General features: G+C 37.7%; 3 protein-coding genes across 3 annotated transcripts; 2 read left to right on the forward strand and 1 right to left on the reverse strand.

Moving 5' to 3' along the window:
* Window positions 1–92: 92 nt before the first annotated feature.
* Window positions 93–1,944, forward strand: LOC117627929 (thylakoid lumenal 17.9 kDa protein, chloroplastic). The gene is made up of 4 exons (XM_034360248.1): window positions 93–480; window positions 783–897; window positions 1,117–1,186; window positions 1,408–1,944. Exons 1-4 carry the CDS (start codon window positions 206–208, stop codon window positions 1,629–1,631), a joined length of 684 nt encoding a protein of 227 aa, XP_034216139.1. The 5' UTR covers window positions 93–205; the 3' UTR covers window positions 1,632–1,944.
* A 1,770-nt stretch (window positions 1,945–3,714) lies between these two features.
* LOC117627529 (protein NUCLEAR FUSION DEFECTIVE 4-like) lies at window positions 3,715–6,777 on the forward strand. The gene is made up of 3 exons (XM_034359650.1): window positions 3,715–4,190; window positions 4,808–5,739; window positions 5,851–6,777. Exons 1-3 carry the CDS (start codon window positions 3,855–3,857, stop codon window positions 6,344–6,346), a joined length of 1,764 nt encoding a protein of 587 aa, XP_034215541.1. The 5' UTR covers window positions 3,715–3,854; the 3' UTR covers window positions 6,347–6,777.
* Window positions 6,778–6,989: 212 nt separating this feature from the next.
* Window positions 6,990–8,970, reverse strand: LOC117627530. The gene is made up of 4 exons (XM_034359652.1): window positions 8,926–8,970; window positions 7,707–8,676; window positions 7,505–7,600; window positions 6,990–7,379 (listed from the first exon to the last, which is right to left on the reverse strand). The coding sequence occupies exons 2-4, from the start codon at window positions 8,039–8,041 to the stop codon at window positions 7,358–7,360; spliced, it is 453 nt and encodes a 150-aa protein (XP_034215543.1). The 5' UTR covers window positions 8,042–8,676; window positions 8,926–8,970; the 3' UTR covers window positions 6,990–7,357.
* Between the last annotated feature and the right edge of the window lie 1,393 nt (window positions 8,971–10,363).

The raw sequence follows: 10,363 nt of genomic DNA on the forward strand, positions 1-10,363 counted from the left end.
TTAACCGTTACGGAAACAAAACGACGTCAAGCTTTTCATATTGACATACATATTAACAGCGCGAACGACAATTTGCATATGTGGTGGTCATTTGCACGACTAAACGGCAATGTTCTGATGAATTTGCAGGCTAAAACACTGCGTTTAGAGAGAGAGAGAGAGAGAGAGTGAAGCAGAGTGAGAGGATAACAAGAGCTTAACCAACATGAGTTTGATGGTTGGTCATCTTCTACCTCCAACTTCCAAACACTCATTCACTAAAACCTCTCATTGCCTTCAAAACCCAAAAGCTAGTTTGCAAAGTTCAGCCCCAAAGCCCACAATCTTACCCAGTCTACTCTCTTTGGCTCTCTCTGTAACACTCAGCTCACCTTTTCCTGCTTTAGCAGTCCCTTCTCTCAACTCCCAGTCCAATTTAGTCCCTCCCCCCACCACTCCATTCTCTCAATCCAAGAATTTACAGACTGGGCTGGAAAATGGGTACACTTTCTTCAACTCACTGTTTCTTTAACTGGGTTTTCTCCTTTTGCTACATACAAAGTGTCAAAATTAGAATTCTTCAAGGAGTTTTGGATTAAATTAGTTAATGGGTTTGTACTGAATCCAATTCTCTTTAATGGGTTCTTTCTATTTTTGCTAATTTACATCCATGTTGTGTTGAAAAGAATGTATTTGTTGGAAGGCATGGAGAAATTAGAGGTTTTTTCTTTCTCTGCCTTGTGCAATGTGCTTTGCTCTGTTTGCTCAGTATGACCTGTGTGTGTGTCCCGTTCAATTTGCAGAAAAATCAGACCTTGCCCATCGATAAATCCAGGCTGTGTGTCAACAAATCCAAGGTCATCATCGTTTGCATTTCCATTGACGATTCCTGCAAATTCTTCAGACAATGCAATTCAGGTTTAGAGAGAATCAATGCATCCACTCTCATGAACAATTTGAATTGAACTTTTACTTTTCTCATGATCCGAGACTTGCTTGGTTATGAACTTTCTGCATTCACTTGTTTGCATCTTGAGTAAACTAGTTTCAATCTTCTTCTTTTTTTGTCCTAATGTAGTTTTAAGCTTTACAAAATGCTGTAAGTCACTTTCTTTTTATTTTAATGAAATTATGCAGAGGTTGAAAGAAGCAATCTTGGAAACTCAAAAGAATGCAAAAATTCAAATCTTGCAAGATACCCCTGATGGTAAGTAGATTGATTGAACACATGCATAACAAATTGAAATCTGGCCCATGAACTTGATCTCAAGTAGTAAAACAGAATGTTGCCAAGATGCTTATTAATTTAAGTGAAGAGGAACTTGGTCGTCAAGCCTTTTTCCATTGGGCTAGACCCTGTTGGCGAATCATTAATTAAATTTAAACCAAATTTTAGTGAGACATTACTGATAATGAAAACAATCCCAGGAGGCCAATATCTACAAGCTGAGTTTGATGGAGGGTTTGGCCGAGATGTGCTGGAGTTTCTGGTGAAAGGAGACTTGGTTTCTTACAGGTGCATGGCCACAAAAGTAACCTACTTGTACCCTTTCACTACTGCTTTAGGGAATTCAAAGGGACAAGAAGAAAGGATGAAGAAAATCACTGACCAGTTGGGTTGGTATGCTCCAAGTTTCGAAGCCATGGACTAAAAGTTTTTTCTTCATCTGCTCATCTCTGAAATGAAAGAACGAAGTCGATAATATTCACAAGAAATTTGTTGATTTGTGAATAATTTGTTCATGCTTCTTGTTTTCTGAATCTTATGATCAGCTTGTTTCTTAAGTACCAGATAAATTACATGTGACATAGAAGGGAAGGCTCTTTTGAAAGTTAAAAGCATTTGGGAAAACTGGTTTTGTATTCAGACGACCACGTATGATCTCTTCTATGTGTCTATAATGGTTGATGTGTGACAGCTCAACAAATCAGGTCATATTTTATACAAGCTCAACAACTTATGTAGGTAGGTGTGTTGCATCTGCTTCCTGCGTGTTGAAATTGAACTGTTCTTCTTTTCAATTTGTCGGCTATACATGTTACGTGTTGATCAAACGAAACTAAAACCATTTTAGGAGAAATTTAGGAGTGAGATATTAATTAAGTGTACTTTTACAAACTAGTCGATTGTTACTTGGCATTTTCACTCATGTTCACTTTTTTTAATCACGTTTCAACATTTTGTTTTATACAAATGATAACGTTGGAGGTAATTCGAACACATAATATCTCGGAAGCAAAAGTAACTAATCTTAACCACTTGAGCTACAAAATCTCTTCCTATCACGTTATATTTACGTAACATCAATTAAACAAAATCGAATATTCCTATTTCCAGATCTATTTGTGATGAGCTATTCTCTCGACTTGGCATTAGTATAAAAAATAATAGATTGATTAAGAAGTGTGACAAATTCGATCCATATTGACAATTAATATGGTTGCGTGTTATGCGTGGCAATAAATAAAAGAAAACGAAGGTTAAAGCACCACATGCTGCCAGTTGTAAATTGCATTGTCTTTGTTCTCTTTCCTTCAATGTCTATCAGTCGTGTATATCATAAAAACCGAGGGGGAACTCTATAGTGATGGATCATCTTACCCTACAATCCCTATTACAAGACTTCGAATCTTTGCCTGGATTCAATCCCCTGAAAAGACGGACAACCGACGGTCTTTTTTTTTGATTAGAAACTGTTTCTCTTTCATTTTTCTGTTTGGTTTAAGTTGTTGAATTTGGATTTTTTATGTCACTCTCTGGTCCCCACTGCATGCCCTCTTAAATTGGACAATTTCTTTACTTGCCTTTTGTTTAATATCATTTTTAATACGAGTGATAGTTTAAATTAATTTAAACTAATCTAATTTAAAAAGAGAAAAACTCAAATTTGAGTGTAAGACGGCGCATTGTATTGGCTAGTGAGTAAAACTTACATGTAACATATTTTATATACATTTATTTTTATTTCTCTTATCACAAGATGAGTCACATAATGAAAGAAATATATAAAAAATATATAAAACATAAAATATGTAAATAAAAAAATTCCTAATCAATTAACCTAACTCACGTGTCTTGTTCTTTACATCATATTATTCATTGTTGTATGACTCACGGTTGTAAAACCAAAAATGCAAATCCCAGAAGAGGCCAAATGATAAGCAGGCAAAGATAAGTCAGATGGACTTTTTGTGTGGACACAAGTTTGATAGATTTGAGATGTAAACATCATTATGGTACGTTTCTAAAAAGAATATAAATACGTGAAAATAATATTTTATATACAAGTGTGTGTGTCTCTCTCTACATTTGAATAAAAGAAATCTGGAAATCAGCTGCCGAGGTCAACAATAACGATGATGGTCTTCGTAAAGTAGTGGCTGAAAAACAATTACGCCTCCTATGATTGACTTCCCAAAAACTTTAAAATAATTTATAACATCAGGGTCACACTCACAAACCACTGTTCTTAATTTTGTTGGCATGCAAAAGACCTGAACCTAAATTAAGAAACTTCAGAAATTGAAACTCTTCAAACATTTTTGTCTTGAGCAGTCAAAAACTTTTAACCCCATTGACATATCAGTTGATTTTTCTTTGTTTTACATCTTTTCATTCTACATATTATATAATGGTAGTTATATTGACCGTTGGTGAGACTGGGATTAATTTACCGCCATGTTGATCGAAAATATCACACAGCTGGATATTTATATGTACGTCAGGCGTAGACAGACAAAAAACCAGTCATTCAAAACCAAGTTTCAAAGTGATCATTAGAGATCTCAATTTCCAATCAAATAGTGTGATGCAGTAGACTTTGCTGTCTTTGATCATCATCATCACCAGCCACTAATTTCATCAAAACACGAAGATGGTTCACTTTCATGGGAAATTGAAGTCTTTCTTCAACAGCAGATGGCTTGTGTTTGTGTGTGCAATGTGGATTCAGTCATTTGCAGGAATTGGGTACTTGTTTGGGAGCATATCTCCAGTGATCAAGAGCACCATGGGGTACAACCAGAGGCAGGTGGCCATTCTTGGTGTGGCCAAGGACTGGGGTGACGCTGTTGGGTTTGTGGCAGGAAGCTTGTCTGAGGTTTTGCCCACTTGGGGGCTTCTGTCCATTGGGGCAGCTCTCAATTTTCTTGGCTATGGCTTGCTTTGGCTTATAGTCTCTCAAAGATTGCCTGCTTTTCCTTTGTGGGTGGTGAGTTCAAACTTCAATCAAGTCTCATCTGATCATCAAGTCTTCTTTTGGATCTGGTACACAGATAGATTGCTCTCTCTCTCTCTCTTTCTCTGTCAGGACTTGAATTCCATTGTTATAACTTATATATATATATATATATATCCTTTGGAATCCCTATCTAAATTCACAATAGTAGGACAAATTAGATATATCTTTAGTTCATATATACATAGTCAATATCACATATACATGCCTTTTCCCCATACCGCAAACCAAATATTCTGTCCAGATTTTGTTCAATAACCTTTTGGTTATTGGTTGAAATATCAGATTTGGAAATGATAGAAGCGTTGACAAATTTGAAATTTCCTGTTGGAAAGGAAAGAGGAGCTATAAGGTGCTGAATTCTTAGTATATTTTTCAAATGGAAAAGGGTTGCCATTGTCTTTCTTAATATTGTTTTTCTTGACAGAACAGTCATACACATTCTATTGATATCCAAGCTGAATTGGGACATGTGAAAATTTGACTGAAATCTCTTCTTTTTGTTCATTGCTATTTCAACAGAGTTCAGAAATTCTTCTACATTTCTTTGTGAGCAGAATTGTTAATGAAGTTTGTTTTTTTATGTGCAGCTTTGCATCTGTATATTTGTGGGAACAAACGGAGAGACCTTCTTCAACACAGCAGCATTGATTTCATGTGTGCAGAACTTTCCCAAAAGCCGGGGTCCTGTTGTGGGGATCCTAAAAGGATATGCTGGGTTGAGTGGTGCAATCATTACTCAGATTTATGCAATGATCAATTCCCCAAATGAATCATCATTGCTTTTCATGATTGCAGTTGGCCCATCTATGGTTGTCATTGCTCTGATGTTCATTGTTAGGCCTGTGGGAGGTCACAGACAAGTCAGGCCAGCTGATAATTCAAGTTTCCTATTTACTTATAGTGTTTGCCTTGTCCTGGCAGCTTATTTATTGGGAGTTTTGATTCTTGAGGATGTGCTTAACTTGAGTCAATCTTTGATCACATTGTTTGCAGCCATTTTGATAATTCTCATATTACTTCCAATCATAATCCCTATCATATTAGTTTTCTTCTCCGAACCAACACCTTCGGCGCAGGAGAGCCTTCTCCTTGAGGCTCAGAGAGAAGAAGATGGCAAATCTGAGCAGGACAAAACTGAGGTGATTCTTAGTGAGGTGGAAGATGAGAAGAGTCCAGAAGTAGATTCACTTCCAGCATCAGAGAGACAAAAACGAATTGCTCAGCTGCAGGCTAAACTGTTCCAAGCAGCTGCAGATGGAGCAGTGAGGGTCAAGAGGAGAAAAGGCCCTCGTAGAGGAGAGGATTTCACATTAATGCAGGCATTGATAAAGGCAGATTTCTGGCTTATATTTGTTTCCCTTTTACTGGCTGCCGGATCTGGTTTGACAATTATTGATAATTTGGGTCAGATAACTCAGTCACTTGGGTATACCGATTCAAGTATATATGTCTCCATGATCAGCATTTGGAACTTTCTTGGACGTGTTGGTGGCGGCTACTTCTCTGAGATTATAGTAAGGTGAAACCAGATATAACTTAAAATCATAAACTCCAGTATTTTGTCTCTCTAAAATATTAGCACATGAAGGTTTACCAGTTCTAATGTTCAATATGTTTGTTATTTTACCAGAGACTTCGCCTATCCTAGACCAGTGGCTATGGCTGTAGTTCAGGTCATCATGGCAATCGGGCTCTTCTACTATGCTTTGGGGTTGCCAGGGCAAATATATGTGACAACTGTGTTGGTAGGGCTAGGGTATGGTGCTCACTGGGCAGTTTTGCCAGCTGCAGCTTCAGAGCTATTTGGCTTGAAAAGTTTTGGGGCCCTATATAATTTTCTTACAATGGCAAATCCTGCTGGTTCTCTTATCTTCTCAGAAGTGATTGCTAGTGGTATATACGACCACTACGCGAAGGAACAAGCTGCACTCAGACACCGAGACTCGGCCTCAATGCTTATAAAACCCCTCAGAGATGATGACTCACTCAGTTGTGTTGGCACTGTATGCTATTCCATTACTTGTGGAATACTCTCAGGACTTTGCATTGTTGCAGCTGCATTGAGTTTAATTGTTGTTTACCGGACTAGGAGGGTTTATACGCAACTCTATGGATCGCGCGGTTGAGCTGTGAAAGCAAAGGGGAAGTGGATATCTACTGTCAGCAGAATGAGTCTGAAAGGTCTTTCATCTCTATGATATATGACCGGAGTCTTTCTGAGGGTAAGAGAGGAGGCAAACATTTCTGCTGCACCTATATTATCACAAAAGTGAGAACCAGCCATCTAGTACATCTAAATTATTATGCCAGTTTATTATAAATCCAATCCTCTGTAGGCATTCTTCTGTAAAAATGAAACGAAATTCTTTACAGGGTCTTGGCATGGCCCTGTAGTTTTCCCAAATTTCTTTTTCCTATTACAACAGAAGAGCAATGCCAAAGATCTGCACGATTTACCATCCGACGGATTACTTTATGCCAATACATCAGGTTTTTTATTCATGCTTTGTGCTTAGAAATTGCATTTCAATGAGAAATGAGTAATGTTTCAACTCCTTGATATATAGATGTAAACAATACAGCTGCATAAATTGAATCAACCTGAACAGCTTGAAAAACTGAAATTCTGAAAGAGCAGCCAAGATATTTCCAAAGACAAGAATGCAAAAGCACTTGGTGTATAATTCTTATCAAAATGGAGGAACGTAATGGTAAATAAGCCTTCATCCTAAGAACAGAGGAAGTGCACTAGAATGTGATATGGGATTCTGTGATCGAAATCAGACAATATCATGTTATAATTCAGCATCTGTAATAACATTGTCCATATCATTAACATATGACTTAAATACTAGACAATTTTAAAAAAAAAACTTTGTTTGTAGTTGAAATTTACAAACGGAAAGACAGCCGCAGCAACGCTGCTGAACTCATCCTTCAATGTTTATCGGAACCTGCTGTTCCTAAAAAAGCAGCAAATGTCTATACCATGGAGACACCCTTTGTTGTAAATCATGGAGAGAAAGACTAGAGAAGCAAGCATGCCTTAGCTACAACAGATTACATACAACAATGACTCTCTCACGATGCCTGGCTCTTCCTATTCCTGACAGAAAACAATTCCGGCTCCCTGGCAGCTATTCCACGCCCAGCTTCTTTCTGCAAAAGCCAATTATATTACAAGAAATTAGACTCAAAGGCCAATAAAAACATAGACACGAAAAAAAAAATTGAGTTTCTTGATTCATAATCATTAAATAAACAAAAACATTTCATTTAAACACATTTCTTTCTCCTTTGCCATTCTCCTATGGTTCACCATAGAAAAACTCTCATCCAGACTGGTTTCTTCTTCTTTAGGTTCATAATCCTCGCACCCACTGAGTCATAATAATGAGAAACCTTGTTACACACAAAACATAACAGAACTCCAATGCACAAATTAATGTTATTGATGAAAACACAAGAAATGTGAAGGAAACTTACGAAATGAAGCATGAAACAAGATTGAACCATTCACCGCACTGTATATCCACAGAACGAACAGTAGAATGTATGGTCTTCATCTTAAGACTTGCTGCTTCTTCAACAACAATTCGAAACGTGGTGATACAAATATATTGAACCGAGAGAAGTGTACGGCTAGTCTTGACATAGAAAAACTCATTGTTCCCCAAATCAACCAAATAGTCTGTCTTATACTCCTCGCTATATGGCAATGGTGGTAGTGCAATCTCCAGACCTTCCAATACAAACAGTTGGCTTAGGAAATATACAATACTACCGTCATCACCTTTGTACATCTTAAAGCCGAATGCCATAAACTCCTCCCCATGTACGGAATAGATTTTCTCGCCTACAACCACGGCCCTCCCTTGGAAAGGAGCACAATAAACAGAAATGTCAACTTCCACTGGCTTCCCTACTTATGTGAAATGCAACGACATCGAAATTCTTTCCTCTCGAGGCACACAATGAAAACAAGATAACCCCATAACAAACAGCATAACCAGTTATTGTCATCTCGGTCCCATAATAATTATAAAATGGATTAGAAGGCATTATCTCCCAGAGTTTGTTATCGGGATCATATCTATCAAAGGAAGCCTCTGGAATTGCTGGTAACTCCCATGGACATGCAAGACAATAGAGTTTGCCATATGCAGAAAAAACCATTGGTGATTGTTTATCTTTTATTGGACGAGGAAAAGATGAGCATCTGGACATAGTCTTCGTGTCAATAATAAATCCACAATCCCGTGCAAGGACGTATAAATTGGAGCGGATCCGTGCAGCGACCAAGCCAACAACCTGACTCTTCTCACGCTCACAAAACCTGTCAACACGCCCAACTACTGGGGCTCTGTATTTGAATTTCACTTCATAGATTGCATTACTTTCTTCTTGAATCCCAAAATAAGACACAAATAAATATACAGATGCAGCTTCCGTCAAGCTGGACAGAGAAGAGAGATATATACAACAAGTCAAGTTAAGCTTTTTAAACACCCACCTAACTAGCTAGAGAGAATTAATGAATGAAGCAAAGGTCAAAGCAGCTAGCTAGTAGAAGCTGCTTACTATTTCAAGCAAGAATCTTTGAATAATTAAACATGTATGCAGCAACTAGAGAAAACTTGAGAAAGCAAAACATGCACAATTTTACAGAGAAAAGAAGATGAAATCCACTAAACCATGCACTGACCTTGGGTAAGGATTATCTGCCTGTTGGATTTGCACCGACATTGAACGCTTCAAATCGACCAGTTGCATTTGCTGGGCGGAAAGCACGGCTAGATATTTATTCATCTCCTATCTCCATCTCCGTTCTCTCGCACAGTTTGTGCATAGATTTCTCGACCTCCTGTACGTAGTGCAGGACCCATCGTCGGTTGAAGTGAACGTTTCGAGGAAAGGGGAGAAGTTAACACATCGATACAAGGGGTGATAGTAGGGGAGCAAATCGGCGGAGGCAGAAGGTTGAGAGGTATTCGAATCCCCAATTATACCTGATCCGTTGCTATCAAAATTCTAAATTGAGCCACAAGGGAAATTAGGGTTTGGGGATGAGGATGCTCGCGGCAGAAGGGAGATTGGTTTAGGGTTTGGGTATGATATCAAAGTTTCGAATGGAATGAAGGAAAGAAAGGGTAGAAATCAGAGAGTGTTAGGGAAAGGTTTCACTCAATATTCAAATCCAAATGTTAAAAGAACTGGGTAATTATAGCAAACTAAAGCTTAGAGACAAATGGATAAAACTAGATAACTTAGGAAACGAACAAATAAATTTAAAAAACTAATCAATTTAGGGCTTATGCGCATCCTGCATCATTGAATGATAGGGCCTTTGCTTGCTATTAAAATGCAAACTTGAGGCACAAGGAATTTAGGGTTTGGGAATGGGGATGCCAAAGCAGAAGGGAGTTTGGTTCCGGGTTTGTTTATGATATGAGTTTTTTTTTTTTTTTTTTTCTCTCTCTCTCTCTCTCTAACATATTGGCACATGAAGGTTTACCAGTTGGAGAACAATCATAATATAACCAAATAACATAATAAAATAACACACAAATATATTCTATATAAATAATAATAAAAGAAAATACTGATTTGGATAGGTTATAGAGTCATGCAGAGTTGAAGTGCCCTGTAGACTTATCTATCCGCTTGTAGAGATCTTATACCTCTTCATCTAACAGTTGTAATAAGTGTTCAAACATATTCGAATTTCAGATAATGATATTATCTAAAAACGAATTTCTCAGTAGGCCCATAACCTATTGAAGGGTTTTAAAGTGTTGGTGCTTATATAAACCATGAAAGAAAACTACTGCCTTTCAATGTGGGACTATGTGAAAGTGTATTTTCCTATATGAACTCTAACAACCAATCCTAATGTTCAATGAGTTTGTTATGTTACTAGAGACTTCGCCTATCCTAGACCAGTGGCTATGGCTGTAGTTCAGGTCATCATGGCAATTGGGCTCTTCTACTATGCTGTGGGGTTGCCAGGGCAAATATATGTGACAATTGTGTTGATAGGGCTAGGGTAATTTTGCCAGCTGCAGCTTCAGAGCTATTTGGCTTGAAAATTTTTGGGGCCTGTATAATTTTCTTACAATGGCAAATCCTGCTGGTTCTCTTAT

The sequence above is a fragment of the Prunus dulcis genome, chromosome 5 (assembly GCF_902201215.1).
Source record: "Prunus dulcis chromosome 5, ALMONDv2, whole genome shotgun sequence".
Classification (NCBI taxonomy): domain Eukaryota; kingdom Viridiplantae; phylum Streptophyta; class Magnoliopsida; order Rosales; family Rosaceae; genus Prunus; species Prunus dulcis.

Coding starts and splice junctions, on each gene's coding strand:
- LOC117627530 (XM_034359652.1), bottom strand. CDS start 8,041: ATGGCATTCGGCTTTAAGATGTACAAAGGTGATGACGGTAGTATTGTA. Junction 7,601..7,706: donor CTTGTTTCATGCTTCATTTC/GTAAGTTTCCTT, acceptor ATTATGACTCAG/TGGGTGCGAGGATTATGAAC. Junction 7,380..7,504: donor ATGGCAAAGGAGAAAGAAAT/GTGTTTAAATGA, acceptor TGGCTTTTGCAG/AAAGAAGCTGGGCGTGGAAT.
- LOC117627529 (XM_034359650.1), top strand. CDS start 3,855: ATGGTTCACTTTCATGGGAAATTGAAGTCTTTCTTCAACAGCAGATGG. Junction 4,191..4,807: donor CTGCTTTTCCTTTGTGGGTG/GTGAGTTCAAAC, acceptor TTTTATGTGCAG/CTTTGCATCTGTATATTTGT. Junction 5,740..5,850: donor TTCTCTGAGATTATAGTAAG/GTGAAACCAGAT, acceptor TTATTTTACCAG/AGACTTCGCCTATCCTAGAC.
- LOC117627929 (XM_034360248.1), top strand. CDS start 206: ATGAGTTTGATGGTTGGTCATCTTCTACCTCCAACTTCCAAACACTCA. Junction 481..782: donor CAGACTGGGCTGGAAAATGG/GTACACTTTCTT, acceptor TTCAATTTGCAG/AAAAATCAGACCTTGCCCAT. Junction 898..1,116: donor CTTCAGACAATGCAATTCAG/GTTTAGAGAGAA, acceptor GAAATTATGCAG/AGGTTGAAAGAAGCAATCTT.